Consider the following 24591-nt stretch of genomic DNA (forward strand, 5'->3'; position numbering starts at 1 on the left):
AGTTTGGAGTGGTTTACATTAAGTTTATATCTGTTGTGTGCTCTTGTGTTGTTGTGATTAAAGTTGAAATATTCATTAACTGGTAAGACATTGTAACATATGATTTTATGTATTATGCTTAAATCCAATCTTAGTCGGCATAGTTCAAGGTTGTCTAAGCCTAGAATCTCAAGTCTGGTGGTGTAGGGTATTCTGTTGCGAACACAGGAATGTAGTACTCTTCTGGTAAAATACTTCTGGACTCACTGATGTCTGATATACAGTGGGGATTCCAGACACCAGAGCTGTATTCAAGTATTGGTCTAGCAAAGGTTTTGAACGCCCTAGTTTGCAAATCAGTATTACCAGAGGAGAAACTTCATAAAATGAGATTAACAACTCATAAAGCCTTTTTGGCAATATTATTGCAGTGATTTCATTATGGCACGGATGGACTTAAAACCAGCTCTAGCTGTTTCCCGTGCTTTCAGCATAATTTAAATGTTAGAGATTCCCCCCTTTTCCCTAGGGTCACAGATCACATTGCCCCATTAGGTGCTCTGGCATCTTCTTGGCAACAAGTTCCAGTCTCTGGCCGGCACCTGCTAGCAATGACCTTGGTTCCCACGAGATAGCAGGTTGTTTTGGCTAGATCGATTTCCATTCTTCTCCCCCCTCCCCGAGCTGTGCGGCAACTACAGAAACGGAAGATATGTGAGGCAGGCTCGATCCGTTTCAGAGTTGACACACTGCTTGACTAAATGACCAAGGTTGCAGTCCCAACCATGGTCAAACGTTGAGGACATCTCTCTTACAGATATAGGGCCTCCATCACTTTGCCTCAGGTGTACTGAGCACCCTACCCTGGGCAGAGAGTCAGACTGGAAGACCCTCAAGGTCCCTGCCAAGGATAAGATTTTATGATTCTCTACGTGTCTGAAAGGGAAATATAATTCTTCCCTTCTTTTTCCTTTAACAGCACATAAAAGATTGTGACCAAAGATTTACCTGGAAGACAACTATTAACAGATAATAGAAAATTAACACATGGCAGCAGCCAAGGGAAAGCATGGAGGGTGGTAAGCACTTGGATCCTCCATTAGACAAAAGCAGCACTCCAAGAAACCACCAAAAAACGCATGAATGCTCAGAGTGTGGGAAATCTTTTGCTTGCAGGTCCCTCCTTTTGACCCACAGGAAGGTCCATGTGGGAAGTGGATCCACTGAAGGTTTGGAGGTTGAGAAATCCAACTCTGGAAATGAAGGTCTCAGCTCTTCCAGACTAAAACCCTATAAATGTGAGGATTGTGACTTACGCTTTGGTCAAAAGTCAGACCTTCTTACACATCAGAAAATCCACACTGGAGAGAAACCTTATCAATGTCTGGAATGCGGGAAATTTTTCCGTGAAAAAGCCCATCTCAGAAACCACGAGAAAATCCACACAGGGAAGAAACCTTACAACTGTTGGGAATGCGGGAAGAGCTTTTCTCAGATCTCAGGTCTTTGGCACCATGAGAAGATTCATGCTGGGATCAAATCTTACAAATGCTACGAGTGTGGAAAATGTTTCACCGATAGTCCATCTCTTCGGAAACATGAGAAAACACACACAGGAGAGAAAAATGAAAAATGCCTCAAATGTGGGAAATGTTTTATTCTGAAATCAACTCTGTGGCTACACCAGAGACGTCACACTGGAGAGAGACCCTATCAATGCTCAGAATGTGGGATCCGGTTTATGCATTCTTCTGAACTTAAGAGACACCAGATGAGGCACAAAGAGGAGAAACCCTATCAATGTGGGGAGTGTGTGAAAAGTTTTGTTACACGAAAAGAGCTTCAGGTTCATGAGAGAGTCCACACAGGGGAGAAGCCATTCAAGTGTGAGCAGTGTGGGAACTTCTTCTCTCAAAAACAAAACCTCATAAGGCATCAGAGGCTCCACACAGGAGAGAAGCCCTACCGCTGCATAGAATGTGAAAAATATTTTGCTTATAAGCACATACTTTGGATACATCATAAAACCCACACAGGGGAGAAGCCATATCAGTGCAATGAATGTGGAAGATTTTATCGTACTGCGTCAGCCCTTGGAGCTCATGTGAAAATTCACACAGGGGAAAAAAATTACAAATGTTTAGACTGTGGGAGAACATTTGCTGATTCATGTCACCTTAGAAGGCACAGCCGAATCCATACAGGAGAGAAACCTCACAAATGCTCAGAGTGCGATAAATGTTTTTCTGAAAAAAGTAGTCTTGAGAAGCATCAACGAATCCACACTGGAGAGAAACCATATAAATGTCTGGAGTGTGGGGAATGTTTTGCCCAATCTTCAGCACTTCGGATGCACACCAGACATCACACAGGAGAGTGGCCGTACAAGTGTGCAGAGTGTGAGAAATCTTTTCCTAGTAAATCAAAGTTAAAAATGCATCAGAAAGTCCATAGCAGAGATAAACCTCTTCAGTTGTGAACAACATTCAAAACTTTTTTTTTAAGGTCGCATGTTATAATTCACCCGGAACTTTGCACAGTGACAGAAAGGAAATCCTGCAAATGTTTGGCCTGGGGAAAATGTTTTTGCTTGGGAAGCAACCTCAAAGTCTTAGAGAGAGTACACAATGAGGGGAAGGGCTGTAAATGTTGGGAGTGTGAGGATGTTTTGCTCACCAAGCAGCATAAGTGACTTAGCAGAGTCCTTACACAAAAGGGCTATAAGTATCTAGGGAGCGTATATATAATGTTTTGCAGTGTACAGGTCATTCTTGACTTTACGATCAGAACCGGGAATGCATTTCTGGTGATAAGTTGTTCCATTCGTAAGTCAAGGCACCCAGGTATTTTGTAAATTCTTGAAAGGTCAGAGAGCACGAAAGACCCCGCAGTTCAACACTGAGCTACAAATAATCTATTCTGGAACTGTGGTCTCTTGCATCCTAGATCCTTGTCCAGCATCTTTGGCACGATGCCCATAGAGAACAATATGTCAGCCTTCTGAATAATGCACCCATTGAAAGCCGAACTCCGAGTCAGGTAGATTCCTCAAAGGACGTGTTTATTGGATACACCGTATTGGCTCAGCCGGTGAAAACCAACTCTAAAAGTTCCTGTGGCATTCACCTAATTAAAAAGTGAAAGTTCCCCCTTCCAGATGTCAGCGGTCACATTGTCCACTAAAAGTGCTGGCAGGTTGCTTGGTCAATCCTCCCCTCTTTCCACAGCCACCTGTTCATCTGACCTTGGTTCCCACAAAAAGACGTTTTTAACAGTTTATATATTTTCACTTTACATACATAAGTGTTCAGTGAACAGCATATTGTCTGGATCACTCTATTTATATATAGTAATATTTTCCCCACTCTTAATTTCTACCTCTACTATTCAACCATCTGTAAAACGAGTCCCATGTTCGAAAATACTCTGCATCTTCTTTTTGTTTTATATTTAGTGTTAGTCTGTCCATTTCTGCACAATCCAATTTTTTTAAAAAATTACTCTAGGTGTTTCCTCGATTTTTCAGTGCTGTGCAACTACAATTTTTGCTGTTATCAAATCATGTAATATTAAATATAGGTTCCCTTTATCATATTTTTCCGGTATTATGCTTAACAAGGATATTTCTGGCTTAAAATCTATATGTTGCTTTACCATTTTTTCTACTCAAGTATGTATTTTTGTTCAATATTTCTTTGCTTTTTCACATGTCCACCACATATACGTCCCCAGTGCCTGGTTACCTTTCCAGCATCTGGCAGACATGCTTTTAAATATGTTTGCTAATCTGGTCAGTGGTAAATGCCACCTATAAAACATTTTATATCAATTTTCATTTGATGTAGTTGCCATTGTCAATTTACAGTTTCTTTCCCAGAGTGTTTGCTCCTTGTCTAGTTCTATAGTGTACCCAAAATTATGTACCCATACTATCATTGTCTCTTTTACCTGTTCATCTTCCATTTTTAGGCTTAAGAAAAAATTGTATATTTTCTTTATTAACTTTTCGTCTACCCCAACATTATTTGATCAAATATTGTTTGTTCTTTATATAAACTATAAGTCTTAATATCTTTCTTATATCTTGATTGTATTTGCATATGTGGCCACTATGATAGGTCCACACCTTGATTCTGTAACTCTTGTTAGGTTTTAAGTTCTTCTTCCACATTCAGAATATCTGTATATGTTAATTTTCCCCCCAGATTTACTAAATTTGGATGGATAAATGCTTCTATTGTTGAGAGCCCAGCTGGTATTTTCCTGTAATTTTTGGCTTTCACCTTTTCCCATACTAGAAGCAGAGTATTTCTTATCTAATGTCTTTGGAAATACCTATGAGTTTTATTTTTATCATACCATAAAAAGCCATGCCATCCTAAAAACAGTAAAAAGCCTTCTAAAAAACAGTAACCTATATCTAGGAGTTATCTATTATCTCACCCATATTAGTATAATAAAGCTCCCAATGTGGTAACCCGAAACCCCCATTATTTTTAAATTCTTGCAACATTTTCAGACTTATTCTTGTTTTTTTCCCTTGCCAAACATATTTCAGAATTGTTGTGTTTAGCTCATCAAAATATCTTTCTATTTTTATGGGGATTGTTTGGAATAGAAACAGTAGCCTCAGTAAAATATTCATTTTGATAGTTGCAATCTTTCCTACCATTGATATCTGCAAATTTTTTGCAAGGTTGCTTTGATTTATTGTAGTAGTCTTGTATAATTATCTTCTCTGATTGTTACACATCTTGCTGTTAAATATATTCCCAAGTATTTTACTTTCTTAATTATTTGTAGATCTAATTTCTTTGTCAATTCTCCTTTCTATTCTTCTGTAAGATTTTTAGCTAAGATTTTAGTTTTGTCCTGCAACTTTCCCACATTCTTCTATTTTTCCCATTAACTTGGGGCCCGTTTCCAATGGTTCTTCTAAAATAAATGCTAATGCATCATCTGCAAATGAAAAGAAAAAGGAAACTTTTTCTTTTGACAACACAGCTGGTCTGTCTACTTCCCTCCTCCCTTCCCCCTCTCAGGGCTCGTGGCAACTATCAGGCTGCAAAAGATGCTTCAGCCAGGTTCACTTCAGAATTGACCCAATGCAGTGCTCAATCCAAGCATGAAGTCTGGGCTGCTCCCACAAACTCTCCTCTTTTTGCTGTCCTGGGGGCTCTGGGAATTTGGAGATGACCCACCCAAAGAATCTGACACTGCAGAAAACCCACCCAGGCTCAGGGCCTTAAGAGACCCCGCCCCACCCAATTTAAATTCTCACGATGGGGGGGCATCGTGTAACCTCTGCACCAGGGGCTCTTGCAGATCACTGGAAGTGAATTAAAAGCTCCTGGGGGGGGGGGGAATTAAAGATTTTAAGGAGACCTACTTTAACTCATCGCTTACCTTTATTGGTTAATTTGCTCCTTCTCTGTCCTCCATCCATCAAATGGCATCTCCTCCCCAGCCTAATGTTTTCCTAGCTGTTTTACTTTGAAATTGGTCTCTTCCCTCTTGAGCCCATAGAAATCCTTTGTGACATAGTTGCTGGTGGACTGAGAAGCTGCCCGGCTCCTACTGGCTACTTCAGGGGGGCTTCTGGCATCTCACTGCTCCCTGTGAGCCCCTTAATCTGGACACCGGGTTCCCCAGGGGCACCTGGTATCTGGAGGCTCCTCAAATCTGAAGGAGGCTCTTCTTCTCCATGGATTTAAGGCTCCTTGGGAAGAAGGTCCAGTCCTGGGATACATGGAAGGTCAACTGGAAATAGGGAAAAGGGGCCGTTCTGCCATTTCATGCTGCCAATTCCTCCACCCGCACCCCCATGGGTCCCTGTGAGAGCATTCAGCCCCTCCTGCCAACAAAGGGGGCTTCATTGTTTGTGGCCCCTCCCGTGGGGGTCTCGGCCGTCTTCCCAGCTCAGGTGAGAGAGGCTGAGTTTGGGTCAGTTCCCCCCTTTCAGCCAAGGGCCTCATCCGGCACAGCTGGAGGGCAGAGGCAGCCCTGGAGGGTCCCTGCAGGCCGTCTTCGACCTGTGACCGTTTCAGAGTTACGATGGACCCCACCCACAGAAGGTATTCACGACCCGGATCCATAATGCTCCGAGACTCAAAATTTAAGGTTGAAAGTCGAGGACCAGCTGTTTCTATTGACTGATTCTCAAATACAGAAACCAGCCACCTCCCAAGTCCCCTTATTGGCCCTGTTGGGGAAACCTCTATGCCGTAAGTCGAGGACTACCTGGAATAAACCACTGATCAACCTTGGGGGCCTTTGCAAAAAGGGGATCAGTGCAATCAAAGGCAATGCATTGGATGGCGTCCCCCCTGTCTTGCGAAACACAACTCCGAAAAGGGACTCGCAACTCTCAAGCCAAAAGGAAGCAAACCAAAACCAAAATCAGGCACCTGAGACAAACCCGCCAACACCCCCAAACTCTCATCCTCCTCCTCCGTCCCAGCCTTTCCCTGTGCTGGAGTGTCCCAGAAGGGGGGGGAGGGGAGCCTGCAGGGACCCCCAGGAGAGGGTCTTCCCCAGGGAAGGGGCTGCGAGAGGAAAAGCCCCACTTCCTGGGTCCCCCGCTAGGGGGCAGATATTGTCCCCCCTCCCAATCTGGGGGAACGACCAGTTTTTCTAACGGTTTGCTTGTCTCGCTCCTTCGGCGGCTTCCGGCCAAAGGGAGCCAGGGCCCCGCCGGCCACGCCCACCGCCCTTCGGAGGCCCCGAGGCGCTTTCGGAGCACGTGGTCCCGGCTGGGGGAGGGGAGAGGAGGCGGGGCTGCAAGGCGAAGGCGGGGCCGGAGCCCGAGAGAACGACGCCCCAAGCCCCGCCCCCGCCTCTCCCCTCCCACACTCTGGATCTCCGCTTCCCTCCGCGGTTCCCGCTTCTGCCTTGGAGGCGGCGGCGGCGGCGGCGCGGATCCCGCTCGGGGCAGGTGGGGCTGCTCTCCCTCCGGCCTCCCTCCTCCTCTTCCTCCCAGGAGATCTTCCCCCGCCTGCCCGGAGGAAGGGAGCTGCAAGGGATCCCGCTCTTGGCCTGGCCGGGGTTTCCTCGGGCAGATCCGGCTCCGGCGTCGCCCTCCCGGAGCGGATCCCTCCCTTCCCTCCAGGGGGGGCGCCAAGGGCTGGATCTGCCCCCCCCCCTCCTCGCCCGGCCAAGGCTCCCCGGGGGGCTCCAGGAAGGAGCTTCGGGTCAGTGGCTTCCGAAGGTCTCTCTGGGGTCCGTCAGAGCATCCAGATCCCGCACCTGCAGTTGGGAAAAAAATGGAGGAAACGGAGCTTTAAAACGTTTGGGGTGGTTTGTAATATGCCCTGAACGCAGACTGTGACCTCATTGCAATGAGAGTTTGGGGGAAAGGAAAGCTTTGAATTGAATTGAATGGAGTTCATGTTGTCTTAAACCCACAAGAGATCCTTTTTCTTTGAGCTCAGTTTAAAAGGAGAACAATGAAATCCTTTGTTCTGATCTTTACTCTGCTTCTGATTGTAAAAGCTCTGTAGAATCCGTAAAAAATCAACATTTTCCTTGTTTTGCCCAGAAGGGGCTGGGATGTGGCCCCCTTTTGTATTCACTCTACACTTACGACTGCACTCCCTCTTGTCCCACTTAACACTATAATAAAAATTTGCAGTCGACACCACATTGGTGGGACTCATATCAGCAGGAGACCAGACGGCCTATAGGTCAGATGTTCTCAGACTGGTCTTGTGGTGCAAGAGTCATAACCTCTCCCTGAACATCAAAAAGGCCAAAGAATTGATTATAGACTTCAGAAGATGCAAAGCAGAGCCTCCCCCACTATATATCAATGGAGATTGGGTGGAAAGAGTTCATAGTTTTATATTTCTAGGAACTCATATTTCTGACAACCACCACTTTATGACCACTGCAAAGAAGGCCCAACAGCGCCTGCACTTTCTGAGGCTGCTGAAAAAGAGTGGTCTGGGTGAGAAGTGGCTAGTTACTTTTTATCATGGAGACCATTTTGGCATACCGTGTAACTGTGTGGTATGCTGGATGCTCTGTAGTGGATAAGAAGATGCTCCAGAGAGTTATAAACACAGCACAAAAAAATCATCGGTTGCTCTCTTTCATCTTTGGAAGAGATTGCGAAGACCAGACTCCTCTCTAGAGCACAAAAAATCTCCACAGACCGTTCTCATCCTGGTCATTTATACTTCGAACTGTTACCATCAGGGAGATGTTATACGTGTCTTAAAATGAGGACTAATAGACCGAGAAACAGTTTCTTCTCCAAGGCAATAATTGTCTTGAATCAAACAGCACATTTGTGATCTAGACCTATGTATATCGTGGCATTTTTAAACTATTTAACTTGCTAAATGCTTTAGTTAGGTTTTAGACTAGGTTTTTAATTATTATTATTATTTTAATTATGTTATTTTTTTTAAATACTTGTGGTGTGATTGTGAAGTGTTTGGGGCACTGTGCTGGAGTGGCTTTCAAATTTCATTGTATTCGTGGAATGCAATGACAATAAAGGTAAATTCTAAATTCACGGTGGATGTTTGACAAAGCAAAGGTTTTGAGGAGGTTTTGAGGCAACCTGATGCTTTCCTCTGCTTCCTTGCTTTTCGGGGAGGGGCTGCCATGGACGGGGGGGGAGGCAGGCAGAATGCTTGGGGGAGGAGATGAAAGTAAGGGTGGTATCTCCTCCAGATGCTGCTTCAAGGTCAGCCGGCATCCCACTTCATTCCAAACTCCGCTTCGACCTCTTGCCTTGTGGGGTGAGGAATGGGAGGAGATCGGCCCTTTTCACACATGCTGTGCCCCATCTGGTCTCCCCCTGTCTTCCTTTGAGTTTTCCTACTCACAACGACGCATCGGTCCTTGTTGGACTTCATCCTGCTGGTTTCTTCCATTTGGGCTGATCTAAATCTTGATTAAATTGTGGTTTGGAAGATAAGCATTTTCATTAGGATCCGAGGTTTTGTCTTCCGAGCTTTCCGATGCGTACTGGAGCCCATCTTCAGGGAACTTCTCTCTGAGAGTGTGTCCTGTTCTGTGTGTGGTGTGGTTGTGTGTGTAGACCACACACACAACAGGACACACACTCTGCTGAGAGAAGTTCCCTGAAGATGGGCTCCAGCACGAGGCTGAAAGCTCGGAAGACAAAACCTCGGATCCCGATGACCGACTCAGATTGGATCCTGCAACTTCATTCTGGGACACATAAAGTATATTTGCCTTCATTTTTTTCTTGTCTGTATTTGACAAAACGGCAATGCAGTGAAACTTTTTGCCTTGACTTTTGTGTTTCCTATAGGCAGTCCTCGACTTACGACTACAACTGGGCTGCAAACTCCTTTCCTGAGGAAAGTGGTCATTACACGAGGCATCCATCACATGATGAACTCCAATTCTGCCCTCACTGTTGCGGTTGTTATTAGCAATAGCGATAGCACTTTGACTTAGATACATGGGGCTTTACAGCACTCTCTGAGCAGATTAGAAATGTCAGCATCTTGCCTTCAACCATTTTGTGATGTTCTGTGTTTCTCGAAAGGAAATAATGTCCTCTTTTTTTTTTTTTTGTTCCATCAGCAGGAAAACAACTATGACCGAAGATTTACCTTCAAGACAACTAACAAGCGATAGTAGAAATTCAGCCCAAGGCAGCAGCCAAGGGAAAGCATGAAGCGTGGGAAACGCTTGGATCCCCCGTCAGACACAAGCAGCACTCCAAGAACGCCCAAAAGAACCCATGAATGCCCAGAGTGCGGGAAATCCTTTGCTCGCAGGTCCCTCCTTTTGACCCACAGGAAGGTCCATGTGGGAAGTGGATCCAGTCAAGGTTTGGAGGGTGAGGAATCTTTCTCTGGGAAAAGCTCCAAAGATCTTAGAAGCCCACCAACACTAAAACCCTATAAATGTGAGGAATGTGAGTTATGCTTTAGTCAAAAGTCACGCCTTCGTTCACATCAGAAAATTCACACTGGAGAGAAACCTCATCAATGTCTGGAATGTGGGAATTTTTTCTGTGAAAAAGCCACTCTCAGAAACCACGAGAGAATCCACACCGGGGAGAAACCTTACAAGTGTTGGGAATGTGGGAAATGCTTTGCTCAGAACTCAAGTCTTTGGTCCCATGGGAAGATTCATGGGGGAATAAAATCTTACAAATGCTTTGAGTGTGGAAAATGTTTCACCCAGAGTTCAACTCTTTGGGGTCATCAGAAAACACACAGAGGGGAGAAAAACGAAAAGTGCCTTGAATGTGGGAAATGTTTTACCTTGAGATCAACCCTGGTGGTACATCAGAGACGTCACACTGGAAAGAAACCCTATGAGTGCCCAGAATGTGAGAAACGATTTGTGAATTCTTCTGAACTTCGGAATCACCAGAATTGGCACAAAGGGGATCTGCCCCATAGCTGTGGGGAGTGTGGGAAAAGTTTTATTACGCCAGCCCATGTTCAGATTCATCAGAGAATCCACACGGGGGAGAAACCCTACAAATGTGGGGAGTGTGGGAAATGCTTTTCCCAAAAACAACACCTTGGATGCCATCAGAAGCTCCACACAGGAGATAAGCCATACAAATGCATGGAATGTGGAAAATGTTTTGTAAGCAGGAGAAACCTTCGGAGCCATCATAAAACCCACACAGGGGAGAAGCCACATCAATGCATCGACTGTGGAAGATTTTATAGTAGCTCATCAGCCCTTAGTAGTCATGTGAAAATTCACACAGGGGAAAAAAACTACAAATGTTTGGACTGTGGGAGAACATTTGCTCATTCAGGTTCCTTAAGAAGTCACAGCCGAATCCATACAGGAGAGAAACCTCACAAATGTTCAAAGTGCAGTCAGTGTTTTGCTCGGAAAGATACTCTTGTGAAGCATCAGCGAATCCACACTGGAGAAAAACCATATAAATGCCAGGAGTGTGGGAAATGTTTTGCCCATCCTTCAACCCTTCGCATGCACACGCGAAATCACGCAGGAGAGTAGGCTTACAAGTGCACTAAGTGAGAAACATTTTCCTAGTAAATGAAAGCTAGAAAAGCACCAGAAAGTCCATAGCAGACATAAATCTCTTCAGCTGTGAACAATGTTGGAAAGCCTTTTTTTTGTCCAACATTCACATTTTAATGTTTACCAGGAATTTTGCACAGTGACAGAAGGAAATCGTACAATTGTTTGGTTTGAGTAAAATGTTTTTCCTACTGAAGAAACCTCAAATAACACCAGGGAGTACACAATGAGGCAAAAGGGTGTAAATGTTGGAATTGTGAGAATATCTTACTTGCAAAGTCGCATTAGTAACTTGATTACAAAAAAAGAGTTATAAGTATGTCTGGAGTACATACAATGTTTTGCAGAGTGCAGGAAGTCCTGGACTTGGGACTACAGGTTGGAATGGATTTCTTTGATAAGTTCCTTCAGTCCTAAGTCAAGGAACCAGGTATTTCTCTTAATGTTTACTAGATTTTATTGATCCATGAGGAGAACTGAAAAGTTAGAGAGGAGAAAATGGGGTGTAGGGTGGAATGAATGTGGTTGTTTATTTAATGATAAAGTTTTGATGTTGAATCTGCTGGCTGAGGAGGAGGAAAAGTTTCTTTTTCTGCTATCTTTTTTTGAGGGATTTTTCTCCTTTTTTTCATTGTCTTTTTTCATATATTCACATTATTTGTAATAACTTTCTTTGTATGCGTATAATCCTTAATAAAAGCATTGTCCAAAATAACCAAGGAGGCCTTTTTCAGGAGATGGGCTGGGCGGGTCAAAGCGGACAAGATGGCGGTCAGATTATGCCATGCTGGGCAGCCAAAGTGGGCTGAGTAAGTGGGTCTTGGGCCTCCCCTGGATCAGGAAACAGGCTGTGAGGAGGAGGAGGTAGAGGAGGAAGGGTGTCAGGGAGTCCAGGGCTCATGGTTCCCAGCAGCAAAATCACACAGGAGAGCGGCCTTACAAGTTATTCTGACCCAAACCTTGTTCCAAGGAAACAAACACGAAACAGAGGTAACAGCAAAACCTTTTAATGATTCTTTACAAATTCCGTTTCTTCATGGTTAACAGGCTGTTTCAGACTGATTGTCTCTAATAAGAACAAGCCTTGCCAAGTGTGTGCAAGGCTGCCAAGAACACTTAAAGTTACTAAGACATATTCTCCAAACACAAACTAAGAGAGTCCGAACGTCCACAAGGCTTGAGTGCAAAAACTTCTTTGCTTCCTGCAAAGAACTTTGGTTTCTACAAAGGGAAGAAATGCAGTCCAAACCCAAAATACAGATAAAGTAGAAATTTTAAAAACCAGCACAAACCACGCTGAAGTAATTAACACGACAGGCCAGGATAATAACTTGCAGACTTCCAAAAGATAACGAAGCACACACAGTTGGGAGGATGCCCAAACCCAGATAAGCCTCGACAAAGATAATACATGCTTTGCTTCCAGCAACTTTGCCATGCGCAGTTTGCCCTTTTAAACAGTCTTCCCAGCTGCAGCCCATGAAGGGGATCAGGGCCCTTTCCTCCCCCATAAACCACATTGCTCCCTTATCCTTTCCTCCCTGCATGCCCTAGGATGAAGAGGGGGTGGGCCTTCCCCAGTTTCCTCCACAGCCACCTGAGCCACACTCCCACTCCGTCAGCTGTTCCACTTCTCCCTTGGAATCAGATTCCAACTGGGGCATGACAGGTTGATTGTTCTCACTGCTAGGAAGTTTCTCCATAGTTCTAGATTAAATCTCTTCTTGATCAGTTTCCATCCATTGTTTCTTGTCCTGCCTTCAGGTGCTTTGGAAAATAGATTGACGCCCATTTCTTTGTGGCAGCCCCTTAGATATTGGATATCATGTCTACCCTAGTCCTTCTCTTCACTAAACTAGCCATGCTCAGTTCTTATAACCGTTCTTCATATGTTTTAGCCTCCAGGCCCCTAAATCATCTTGATTGCTCTTCTCTGCACTCTTTCTAGAGACAGAAAGCTTTGGGCTGCCTTTTAACTCTAATAAAGGCTTTTCCTGGCCCTAAAGGGCTGATGTGATACACACCCATTCTCACACACCTTCACCACATTCATTCACAAATCATAAAAATGGTATTTTTTTTTCAAACTTGGCAACTGTAAGACAGGTGGACTTCAACTCCCAGAATTCCCAGCCAAGCAGAATGAGGAAGCTTCCCGTAACGAAGACCTTCTCCTGATTATTTGTCCTCACTGTCAGAAAGTTTCTCCTTCGTTCTAGGTTGCTTCTCTCCTTGATTAGTTTCTACCCGTTGCTTCTTTGCCCTGCCTTCTGGGGCTTCGGAGAATATCAATCAATCAGAATAGAGCTGGAAAGGGACCTTGGAGGTCATCTAGTCCAACCCCCACCCAAGCAGGAGACCCTACACCACTTCTGACAGACATGCAGTCCAGTCTCTCCTGGAAAGCTTCCACAACTTCCACCTGATTTATTGTTAGGGCTATCAGGAAATGTCTCCTCAGTTCTAGGTTGCTTCTCTCCTTGATCAGTTTCCACCCCTTGCTTCTTTGTCCTGCCTTCTGGGGCTTTGGAGAATATCAATCAATCAATCAATCATTTCCTTCTAAAACTGAAGGTAAATTCCATTTAATGAATCACATCACAGTTATATAGGTAAATATTCAATTAATAGATTTAGTGAAACGAGTCTCAGTACCTCAGAGATTACTCTAGGAATTATTCCAAAGCAAAGGAGCAAGAAAACCATCAACATGTTCACTCCAATCAATCAATCAATCAGAATAGAGCTGGAAGGGACCTTGGAGGTCATCTAGTCTGACCCCCCCCCCACATAAACAAGGAGGCCCTACACCGTTTCTGACAGACGGCTGTCCAGTCCTCTCCTTGAAAAAGCTTCCAGGGATGAAGCTCCCCTATAACAACTTCGGAAGGCGAAGCTGTTCCCCCTTGGTCGATTTCTTTTCCCTGCCCTTCCCCGAGGCCAGCTTGGCTTTTTCCGAAGCCGCCAAAGCCGCGCCCGGGCTCCGCTCTGTCCCCCAAGAGTTAAAGCGATAGAGAGCCGCGGCGGCTGGCGGCTTGGGAGGCGGCCTGTGGACGCTTTTTCGGAAAGGGAAAGGCTGCAAAACGCCGAGGCCCCCTTCCTGCTTCTCCGCCAGGCGCCTGGATTTGGGGGCGTCGCCAGGAACGGGAAGCCTTTCGCCGGCAGGCAGCTGCCCCGGGAACCGGCCAAGGTATATATATAGGCCGCCGCGCGATCGGGTCTCTTTTGGCCGGGTGGGGTGGGGTGGCTGCAACGGGGGCTCCCGGAGACCGACCGACCGATCCATCGATCGGATCGGTGGGATCGATGCGATCATGCGATCGAAGGCGCGCGCCCGATCTTTTCTTTTTTTTTGGCTGGGTACCTGGACAGCCGCCGCTCTCCGGGTCCGATCAAGTCCCCGGAGTTGCGGCCAGCCTGACCCGGCCTCAATTCATCCTCGGCCATTGTTCCGCCATAAAGAAAATTAATAAAATTAATTTATGGCGGAAGAAAATTCCGCCATAAAAACAAAATTAAAAAAGAGGGGTGGGGGTGGGCTGGCCGAGCCCATGGTGCGCAGCGCAAGGCGGGATCTCCGGTCCGGTCCGGTCCAGAATCAGACCCAACGCCAACAGGTTTTTTTTTTGCCTTTGCCCTTTGGTGCTTATGACCCTACTAAGCCCCTTCTCGGCTGGGATACACCCCAGCCAGTCTAGCCTGGTTGAAATGAAGCCAGCTGACCACGATGGGCGACTCGGGTTGCCCTTGATGGTCGTGTGAAAGGATGGACGGCAGAGAGAGAGAGAGAAAAAAAAACGCGAGGCTTTTTAAGCAATAGAATGGATGCGCTGGAAAGGGACCTTGGAGAGGTCTTCTAGTCCAACCCCCTGGACGAGAAACCTATAATATTTCAGATAAGTCTCTAGACTCTTCTTAAAAACATCCAGTGATGAAGCACCCACAACTTCAGAAGGCAAAAAGGTTTATTGTCCTCACTGTGAAGAAGTTTCTCCTTAATTCCAGGTTGCTTCTCTCCTTGATGAGTTTCCAACCCCCCCTGCCAGTCCTTCTTTTCTCTAAATCCTGCAGCCGTTCTTCATATGTTTTAGTCTCCAGGCCTTTGTTCATCTTAGTTGCTCTTCTCTGAACCCAGAGACTCTGAATAAAGCTATTTTCTTAGTGATTATGAAAAAAAATAATCCACAGGATGGCTCCCAGCATGCAAGCCTACAGTTGTTAAATATGAAGCAAGTTGTTTCTTTTTATTAGAGCAGGATTGATGGCAACACACAGAATGGTGAATTTCTCCAAATACAATCAGAAAGATTAAAAGGACGTAATATGGGCACGTCGTGCATGTTGATCGGCCCTTAGAGAGAGAATTAAACACCGGTATCTGAATATTATAGGAAGTCCTCAACTGATATTAGCACAATTGAGACCGGAATTGCTAAGCAAGATGGTTATTAAGTGACCTGATTTGATGACCTATTTGTCACCGTTGTTCAGCGAATTGTTGAGGTTCCTAAGTGAATCACACAGTTGTAAAGCAGATCCAGCTTCCTGTTGATTTGGCTTGTCAGAGGCTGGAATGGGAAGGTAGCATTTGGGAGGCTACCTACGTGGTATATCCCTAATATAAGGGAGACAAATCAAATAAATAAATAAAATAAAATATTAATATCCTTAGAGGCTACCTATACGGTATATCCCTAATATTAATATCCTTAATATTTGCTAATTAAAAGGATTTTAAAAAATACAGTATCCCTCAGCTTAGACCTCCTTGTTTAGTGACTGTTAGAAGTTACAAAGGCACTGACTGATAAGTGACTCATGACTGTTTTTCACACTTAACAACCGTTTCAGCATCTCCCATGATCACATGGTCAAAATTTGGACATTTGGCAACTGGTAGAATAGAATTCTTTATTGGCCAAGTGTGATTGGACACACAAGGAATTTGACTTGGTGCAAACGCTCTCAGTGTACATAAAAGAAAAGGTACATTTGTCAAGAGTCAAGAATCATCAGGTACAAAACTGAATAATAGTCATGGGGTACAATAAGCAATCAAATCATACTAGGAAACAGTTAATATAAATCATAAGCGAAAAGTTACAGTCATACAATCACAAGTGAGAGGGGATGTGCGAGAAAGAGTGATGAGAAGATTAACAGTAATAGTAGTGCAGACTTTGTAAATAGTTGGACAGTGTTGAGGGAATTATTTGTTTAGCAGGGTGATGGTATTTGGGGAAAAACTCCTTGTGTCTAGTTGTTCTGGTGTGCAGTGCTCTTGCAAACCAAAAGTGCCTTCCATAAATAGTTTTCAAAGATAGTAACTAGGTGACCGAAGTTTCTGCTGTGCAAAATTCTAACTGGAGACCATGATTGATGACTCTGGGCTATGGATGTGTCCCATTGGAGAATATGAATTACGATACACCTAAGGGGTGGGGGGAAAACCAGGGACAAGGGTGACAAGGAAGGATGTGTCTCAGAGTCGGCTACAGCCAGGCAGTGCCGGACATGTTAACTCCCAGTAAATCCTTTTGAAGTTTTGGAAGTTTGCCTCGAGGCTCTTGATTTAAATGGGGTAACTGTCGGAACCCTGACACGCAGCCATCTTCCAACAAGCAAAGCCAATGAGGCAAGCCAGATTCGTTTAATGATCAAATGATTCACTTTAACAGTTGCAGTGATTTGCTTAGCCGCTGTGGCAAGAAAGGTGGTAAAATGAGGCAAATCTCTCTTAACTGCTCTCTTTCTTAGCAACGGAAATCCTGGGCTCAATTGTTGAGTTGTAAGTCAAGGACTACCTGTACTTAAAGCCAGGGTTGTTTATTATATGCCAACATTTATCATCATCATCATCATCATTTAACAACCTCATAATCCCTTGTGGGACGGAGTCTGGGCAACTGAATGGAGCTAGCAGAGTGTTTTAATGGCCGGATGCCCTTCCTGTCACCAGTGCGGAGTTTTGTTCAGCAGATATATTCTCAGTGTGCCCCGAGAGAGAACTATGGGCAGATAGGACAGCACTCCAGGGGGTTAAGGTCATTGCCCAGAGGATCATGGGTTGCCCTCTCCCCTCTTTGAAAGAGCTTTATAGCTCCCGCTGCCTTAAGAAAGCTCAAACATTCTCAAAGATCCGTCTCATCCTGGGAACCCCTTTTTTTTTAAACTATTACCATCTGGCAGACGGTACAGGATAATAAAAACAAGGACAAAGAGGCTGAAAAACAGCTTCTATCCCAGGGAAATAGCTCTGTTGAATTCTGCTGTATCATGCAGTGTTGGTGTGGTGTTGGGGGTTTCCGTTTCAGTGTGTGGAGGGTGAAGGATGTGTGTTTGTGTTTATTTTCATGATGTGCACTGAAGATGGTGTTTGATTTCATTGTACAAGGTGCAGTGACAATAAAGTAAAGTAAAGTAAATAAAGTAAACAGTTTTTTCCCTGAAGGCCATCACTCTGCTAAACAAATAATTTCCTCAGCACTGTTGAACTATTTACAAAGTCTGCACTACTATTACTATTAATCTCCTCATCACTCCTTATCACCCATCCCCTCCCACTTGTGACTATATGACTATAACGTTGTCACTTGTACCCTTACGATTTTTATAAACTGTTTCCTAGTGGGATTTGATTGCTTATTGAACCCTATGACTATCATTAAGTGTTGTACCTTATGATTCTTGAACTCTTGACGAATGTATCTTTTCTTTTATGTACACTGAGAGCATTTGCACAAGACAAATTCCTTGTGTGTCCAATCACACTTGGCCAATAAAGAATTCGAATTAAAGAATTCTAAACTAAACTATCTGCCTGTATCTAGGATCGAACTCACAGCCTCCTGATTGTGAGACGAGAGCTCCACCGCTAGACCACTGCACCGCTCTATATGCCAACATTTATCCCCCTGAGTAAACATCACAGTCCACACTTCTACAACGAGAGCTGACTTTTTTTTTATTTTTGTGTGTTTCTTTTAGTGCTTCGTGCTTCCTGGGAGAAAATTTAGCACCCCAGATCTGGAGCAAAGAACAAAAAAAATATATATCTTGAGGATTAAAAACAACAACAGAGAACTTTTTATTTTCACCCCTCGCATTTCAGTCATGTGACAGCAGTCCTCAAGCCACCATTTTGGGGGTTTCTTCTCCATCCACCACCCTGGATAGAACCGAGCCTGATTCACCGTCAAACCCAACGATGAAAATGGAGGCCCCAGAATCTCCCGCAGACCTGAAGCCATCCTTAGACCTGGATGGGCCAAGGGAAAGCCCCAGTGTGGCCCCGATGGGCTCTGACCGGCAAGATCTGAGGTGGAGGAGAGGACTTCCCTACATTAAGCAGGAGCCGGAAGAGGATTGCTTGTCGTCTCTACACTGGGAAGCCCAGTGGCAGGAGTTCCTGGGGAGCATGCAGCCCCCTTGCTCGGGGTGGGGGGCCAGAGCTCTGCCGGCGACTGCCCCGTGGAGGGACGCCAAGGCACCCTTGGCCCATCTAGCGTTGGCGGCCGGCGGCGGCCAGCGGTCCTCGGAAGGGGCGTTCTTCCAACCTGTGCCGCCAGGTTTCGTGGGAGGGATGCAGCTGGCTGACCAAGAAAGAGGGGAAGTGAAGGAGGAGGTGCAGAGCCAGGAGGCCCCAAACCCGAAGCCTCCCTGCCAGCGCTTCAGGCAGTTCCTCTACCAAGAAGCGGAAGGTCCCCGGGAGCTTTGCAGTCGTCTCCAGGACCTCTGCCGCCTGTGGCTGAAGCCGGAGAGGCACTCCAAGGAGCAGATCCTGGAGCTGGTGATCTTGGATCAGTTCCTGGGTGTCCTGCCCCGGGCGATGGAGTGTTGGGTCCGGGAGTGCCACCCTCACACGTGCGCCCAGGCCGTGGCCCTGGCAGAGGACTTCCTGGTGAGGCACCCGGAGGAACGGAGGAGGCAGGAGCAGAAGGTGAGAGACCCTAAAAGTCCACTTTTAGGACCTCAGGTGGGCCACCAGCCTTCCAAATCCTTATAGAAGCTGTTAGCTACCTTTTTTAATTTACCAAGGGACGTTCTTTTGGGTGGCATGAGGCATGATGGGTATTACGAGAGCAATTTTGGGCGTCTTTTTGAGAGCCACGGCTATCCTGAAGGGACCCGACTGAAGGCAACATGGAATTTTAAAAGTTTGTAATGTTATTTTATAATTTGAAAAAGGGTTAATCTGAAATTAATTCTGGTTTTAATGTTAATTGTATTGGTTATATTGTGTATACTGCCCAGAGTTCTCTGAGGGAGATAGGCAGTTAAGATGTAAGAAAAAGAAAGAAGAAAGATGAAAAACGAGAGAGAGAGAGAGAGAGAGAGAGAGAGAGAGAGAGAGAAGGAAGGAAGGAAGGAAGGAAGGAAGGAAGGAAGGAAGGAAGGAGGAAGGAAAGGAAGGAAGGAAGGAAGGAAAGAAAGAAAGAAAGAAAGAAAGAAAGAAAGAAAGAAAGAAAAGAAAGAAAGAAAGAAAGAAAGAAAGAAAGAAGAAAGAAAGAAAGAAAGAAAGAAAGAAAGAAAGAAAGAAAGAAAGAAAGAAAGAAAGAAAGAAAGAAAGAAAGAAAGAAAGAAAGAAAGAAAGAAAGAAAGAAAGAAAGAAAGAAAGAAAGAGGGAGGGTGAGTGGGAAGGAAGGAAGGAAGGAAGGAAAGAGAGAGAAAGAGAAAGAAAAAGAAAGAAAGAAAGAAAGAAAGAAAGAAAGAAAGAAAGAAAGAAAGAAAGAAAGAAAGAAAGAAAGAAAGAAAGAAAGGGAGTGGGAAGGAAGGAAGGAAGGAAGGAAGGAAGGTATCTTGGTTTTCCTAATCCTCCAATAGCTCCCCTTCTTGACTAATTCCAAGTATCTGCTTATTTTTAGGGCCCAGGGATGTTTCATGTGGTGACTGTGAATTGTCCTGACTCTGATCCAGCATCATCTGAAAGACCGCTAAACAGGCCGATCAAACAGGAGGTCAACGAGGATGACCTTTCTCAAGGTAAGCAGTTCTTACTACCAATTAGATCAGCGTTTCTCAACCTTGGCAACTATGCTGGTTGGGGAATTCTGGGATTTGAAGTCCATACTGTTGCCAACACCGGCCTCTCTCATTAATGTGTAGTTCTAGTTTTCCTGTGAAGTTGATGGTTCTGGCCTGAGCTTCCTTTGTGGAGCTGACGAACTAAACTTGCTCAACAGTTATTGATCATTTATTTAAATAATAATAATTTTATAATAGAAAATATTTTTCTGTCAACCCATTTTTTTTTAAATATACAGAAGTACATCAGGGTATGAGAGCAGATGATGTCCGCGAAGTAGAAGCCGAAAGATGGAAGGATCTGAGAGGAAAAGATAAACCTTGTATTTAGAAACAGATGAAAAACCAATATATTAATTAATATATTTACTATTAATTTCCAAATGTTAAAAGAGGGTGTGGGATGAGCAAAGGAACATGCAAGGAGAGTCACCCTGTATGAGTTGGGCAGCCATAACAATCAGTCACTTAATGATTTTTACAAGATAGACATTATACACCTGTTAAATAAATGAATGCCTTTATAGCAATATTAACTCCCTTTTTACAACTCTGTAATCCCTTAATTCAGGCTAGAGTTGTGGCAACTGGATGGAGCTGAGCATTTACTGGCCGGATGCCCTTCCTGTGGCCTGTATGGAGTTCACAGCAGATTTTTTTTTCTTTGCATCCTAGAAGAGAAATATCTGCCCCTACCTAGGATTGATCTTCACCGCTAGGCCCCCACGCCGCTCTTATTTCTTATATTATAAATGTATGTATTTATTGAAGTGAGTTCTTTTAGCAAGAAAAATATAGATATCATCCTTTCTAAAGACCCCCCCCTCCATTTTTTGCCTTCCTTGAGCCTGGGAGCAAAAAGCCCCCCCAAGAGGCTCCTCTGAGGCCCAGAAGGCCCAAAATGGAGCGTGGAGGGGGTGCTGCGAGCCCCTCCCATGCTCTGTTTATTTTCTTCCTGAACCTCAGAGGAGCCTTCTGGGAGCAAAAATGCCCCCTCAGAGGCTCTTCTGAGGCCCAGAAGGCCCCAAAAAATGGGTGGGGGGGGGGCAACTGCAAAAAAGCAAAAAAAAAAAAAAAAAGGCCTGACCACGCCCACCTAGCCACACCCACAGAACTGGTAGTAAAAACATTTAAATCCCACCACTGGTCTAGTGTCTCTAGTTTCCACTCTTCTTTTGAGAACGAATATTCGTGCGTTTTCTCTTTATTCCTGCAGACGATGCTCAGGTGGGTGAAATTAAAAAAGATGATGAGTGGAACGACACCATGGGAATGGAGCCCCGCGGATCCTCGTCCCCGGAAAGGCGGGAAGGGACAGGCAGGTTTGGTGAGGCGGGAGAACCCCAGAAGAGTCCTCAAGGCCCACAGGGGAACGGCCCCAAAGGAACGGACGCAAACGCATCTGGGCCGAAGCCGTCCTTGTGTTCAAACTGTGGGGGGAGTTTTAATCCCGTCTCCGGTTTGCTCGGGCCAGAGGGCTTCCCCTTGGGTGCGAACCCTTACAAATGCTCGGTGTGCGACAAGAGCTTCTGCCAGGTTGCCAAGCTCATCGCCCACGAGCGGCTGCACACCGGAGACTGGCCGTACAAATGCTCCTTCTGCGGCAAGAGCTTCAACCGCAGCTCCGACGTCTCCCGTCACGAGCGGATCCACACAGGCGAGAAGCCGTTCAAGTGCACCACATGCGAGAAGTGCTTCAGCCAGCGGTCCAAGCTGATCGTGCACGAGAGGTTCCACACGGGGGACAAGCCCCACACCTGCTCCTACTGCGGGAGAAGCTTCCACCAACGGTCGGACCTGGTGAAGCACGAGCGGATCCACACGGGAGAGAAGCCCTACAAGTGCTCGGATTGCGGCGGGAGCTTCCACCGGAGTTCGGATCTGGTGAAACACAAGTGGATCCACACCGGGGAGCGGCCATACAAATGTTCCACCTGTGAGAAGAGCTTCCGGCAACGCTCGGCCCTCCTGTACCACGAGAGGACCCACACGGGGGAGAAACCGTACGCCTGCACAGCCTGCGGGAAAGGCTTCAGTTGTAAAGCCCACCTGGTGCTCCACAAACGGACCCACACGGGGGAGAAACCCTACAAGTGTAACTACTGCGGGAAAAGTTTCACCACCAGTTCGTACTTTGTGAAGCACCAGAGAATGCATTTAGGGCAAGAAACTCTGCCGGTTCTGTGAAAAGTAAGAGACGCACCCAGAAATATTTCAAGGCTTTCCTTTTCTGTGGATCTCTAAACCTAACCCCCTGGGTGTAGAAAACTAGCAGGTCGGAAGTAATCCCTGAAGGCTTAGTTTTTTCTGTTTGCAGGGATTTGTAAAATAAGCAGCGTACTTTCCGTCTTACAGCCGCAGGGTGGGAAGAGAGTCTCGATCAGCCGCGGTTGCAAACGTTGAATTTGTTCAATTTGGATTGGGTGGAAAGAAACACCTATGCTGAATCGTGCGGGAAAAACATGATGCCGAGAAATGGTTGCCTCCAGAAGATGCAAATGCTCCAACCCTGGAAGTTTTGAAGAAGAGATTGGGCAACCATTTGTCTGAAATGGTAGAGGGTTTCCTCCCGGAGCAGGGGGTTGGACTAGAAGACCTCCGAGGTCCCTTCCAACTCTGCTATTCTGCTCTGCTCTGCTTTGCTCTGCTTTACTCTCTACTCTACTCTCTACTGTACACTCTACTCTCTACTCTATACACTCTACTCTACTCTACACTCTACTCTCTATTCTCTACTCTCTACACTCAACTCTCTACTCTCTACTCTCTACTCTACTCTACACTCTACTCTCTATTCTCTACTCTACACTCTCCTCTCCTCTACACTCTACACTCTACACTACTGTCTACTCTATACATTCTCTACTCTCTACTCTACTCTCTATTCTCTACTCTCTACACTCTACACTCTACACTCTGCACTCTACACTACTGTCTACTCTATACACTCTACTCTCTATTCTCTACTCTACACTACTCTACTCTATACACTCTACTCTCTACTCTCTATTCTCTACTCTCTACACTACTTTCTATACACTCTACTCTCTACACTACTCTCTCTACACTCTACTGTCCACTCTACACTACTCTATACACTCTACTCTCTATTCTCTACTCTCTATTCTCTACTCTCTACACTCTACTCTCTACTCTACACTCTACTCTCTACACTACTCTCTACACTCTACTCTACACTCTACTGTCTATTCTCTACTCTACTCTCCACTCTACTTTCCACTACTCCCCACTCCACTCCACTCTACTACTCTACTCTACTCTACTCTACTCTACTCTACTCTAAAGAAGGGCCTGTAATAGCTTGCCTTATTGGAAAAAAAACTGTTTATAAAACATATGGGTGAGGAGAGCAGTTAGGGAAAGACACTTATCCATTTCCTCTGAAATTAAGAAAATTCAGGGGCGGTTCCTTAAGTAGCGGGATACCTAATCTGCTTGGAAGGGAGCCAAATGCAGGCCTTCTCCATTTTAAAAGATTGGGGTAGCAAGCGTTAGGAGAGGCCCTTGTTCTCAGTGTTGAGCAAGTAGATACCCGTGGGCCTATCATCCCTTTGTCCCTCCAAATATTTAATTACTAATATATTTTAATTAAAACTGATAATAAATGGAAAACTGACTTTGAGTCAGGCACTGGCCTAAGGCCAGGGGTGGGTTTCTACCGGTTCTGTCCACCTCTGTAGAAACGGTAGCTCTGAAGAGCAGCAGACATAGAACCGGTTCTATGTGTGCTGATGTTTTTGCCTACCTGCCCACCCGGGCTCTTACCTAATCTTTATTTCCTGATTTTTCAACTTCAGCTGCCGAATGAGCCACAGCTGCAGTTAAAAAAGCAGGAAAACAGGGCTGTTTCAAAGGCTGCGTCTCTGCACACAGCATGCTGATGATGATTTACAGGCGCACAGCATGCAGGGAAGCTCGTAAATCCCGAACCGGTAGTTAACCCTGTCATATCCCACTCCTGCCTAAGGCCCAAAGGCTCCTTAGCCATTTTTTAGATAATAAAAAATGATAGATGGCTACTGGGTTGGAAATGTGTCCAGATAGCCAGAAATTAAATGCTGCATTGTCACAGATGTGGGAGTTAATTAAGGAATGCTGGGTGGGCTGGGGTTGACCCGCCACAATGTAAAATTCTGACTATACCCCCCAACCCCATCTAGTAAGGCAGGGGTCTCCAAACATGGCAACTTTAAGAGTTGTGGGCTTCAACTCCCAGAATTCTGGGAGCTGAAGTCCACAAGTCTTAAAGTTGCCAAGTTTGGAGACCTCTGTAGTAAGGTTTGGTAAAAGATTCTGAACTATGGGTCTGAGCTGGTATAATAAAGCCTCTTCCTGTGTTCCTAAGAAGAATCATTCTAAATTATTTGAATTTTGAAATCTCTTTAAAAAGAACCCCAAGAGAGAATTTATCCAAAAACATTTCCTTTTTATCCTCTGCTTTGTCTTCCTCCTCCCAGACACAAACAAGTATCAAAAAAAAAAAATTAAAAAAAAAATTGGATGTTTACATTTTACTGTTAAAAATGCATACTTTCTCAATATGCACATATACAGGTGGTTCTTGGCTTA

The 24591-nt window shown here is 45.1% G+C and overlaps 2 protein-coding genes and 1 pseudogene across 4 annotated transcripts; all 3 read left to right on the forward strand.

Annotated features, from left to right (window-relative positions):
- The first annotated feature begins 989 nt into the window (after window positions 1–989).
- On the forward strand, window positions 990–4930 carry LOC113431827 (uncharacterized). 2 transcript variants are annotated; one of them, XM_087953193.1, is made up of 2 exons: window positions 990–1058; window positions 1177–4930. In XM_087953193.1, the coding sequence occupies exons 1-2, from the start codon at window positions 1027–1029 to the stop codon at window positions 2456–2458; spliced, it is 1314 nt and encodes a 437-aa protein (XP_087809319.1). In that variant the 5' UTR covers window positions 990–1026; the 3' UTR covers window positions 2459–4930. The 2 variants fall into 2 exon arrangements, with proteins under 2 accessions (XP_087809319.1, XP_026549877.2); XM_026694092.2 differs by having other exon boundaries at window positions 1049–4930.
- A 1993-nt stretch (window positions 4931–6923) lies between these two features.
- LOC148131748 (uncharacterized) lies at window positions 6924–11521 on the forward strand (annotated as a pseudogene). The gene is made up of 2 exons (XR_015747067.1): window positions 6924–7173; window positions 9547–11521. The product of XR_015747067.1 is annotated as an uncharacterized LOC148131748 (transcript).
- A 2521-nt stretch (window positions 11522–14042) lies between these two features.
- On the forward strand, window positions 14043–23113 carry LOC113425117 (uncharacterized). The gene is made up of 4 exons (XM_026687104.2): window positions 14043–14167; window positions 17965–18916; window positions 19842–19959; window positions 21218–23113. The coding sequence occupies exons 2-4, from the start codon at window positions 18185–18187 to the stop codon at window positions 22186–22188; spliced, it is 1821 nt and encodes a 606-aa protein (XP_026542889.2). The 5' UTR covers window positions 14043–14167; window positions 17965–18184; the 3' UTR covers window positions 22189–23113.
- The last annotated feature ends 1478 nt before the right edge of the window (window positions 23114–24591 follow it).

The sequence above is a fragment of the Notechis scutatus genome, chromosome 2, assembly GCF_049901735.1.
Source record: "Notechis scutatus isolate UNSWTSFEM ecotype Mainland chromosome 2, rNotScu1.2, whole genome shotgun sequence".
Taxonomy (NCBI): Eukaryota; Metazoa; Chordata; class Lepidosauria; order Squamata; family Elapidae; genus Notechis; species Notechis scutatus.

What these genes read in the sequence shown, in the direction of transcription:
- LOC113431827 (XM_026694092.2), top strand. Translation starts at nt 1,049, where the DNA reads ATGGAGGGTGGTAAGCACTTGGATCCTCCATTAGACAAAAGCAGCACT.
- LOC113425117 (XM_026687104.2), top strand. Translation starts at nt 18,185, where the DNA reads ATGAAAATGGAGGCCCCAGAATCTCCCGCAGACCTGAAGCCATCCTTA. An exon ending in GGAGGAGGCAGGAGCAGAAG is followed by an intron (nt 18,917 to 19,841) that starts GTGAGAGACCCT and finishes GCTTATTTTTAG; the next exon opens with GGCCCAGGGATGTTTCATGT. An exon ending in CGAGGATGACCTTTCTCAAG is followed by an intron (nt 19,960 to 21,217) that starts GTAAGCAGTTCT and finishes TTATTCCTGCAG; the next exon opens with ACGATGCTCAGGTGGGTGAA.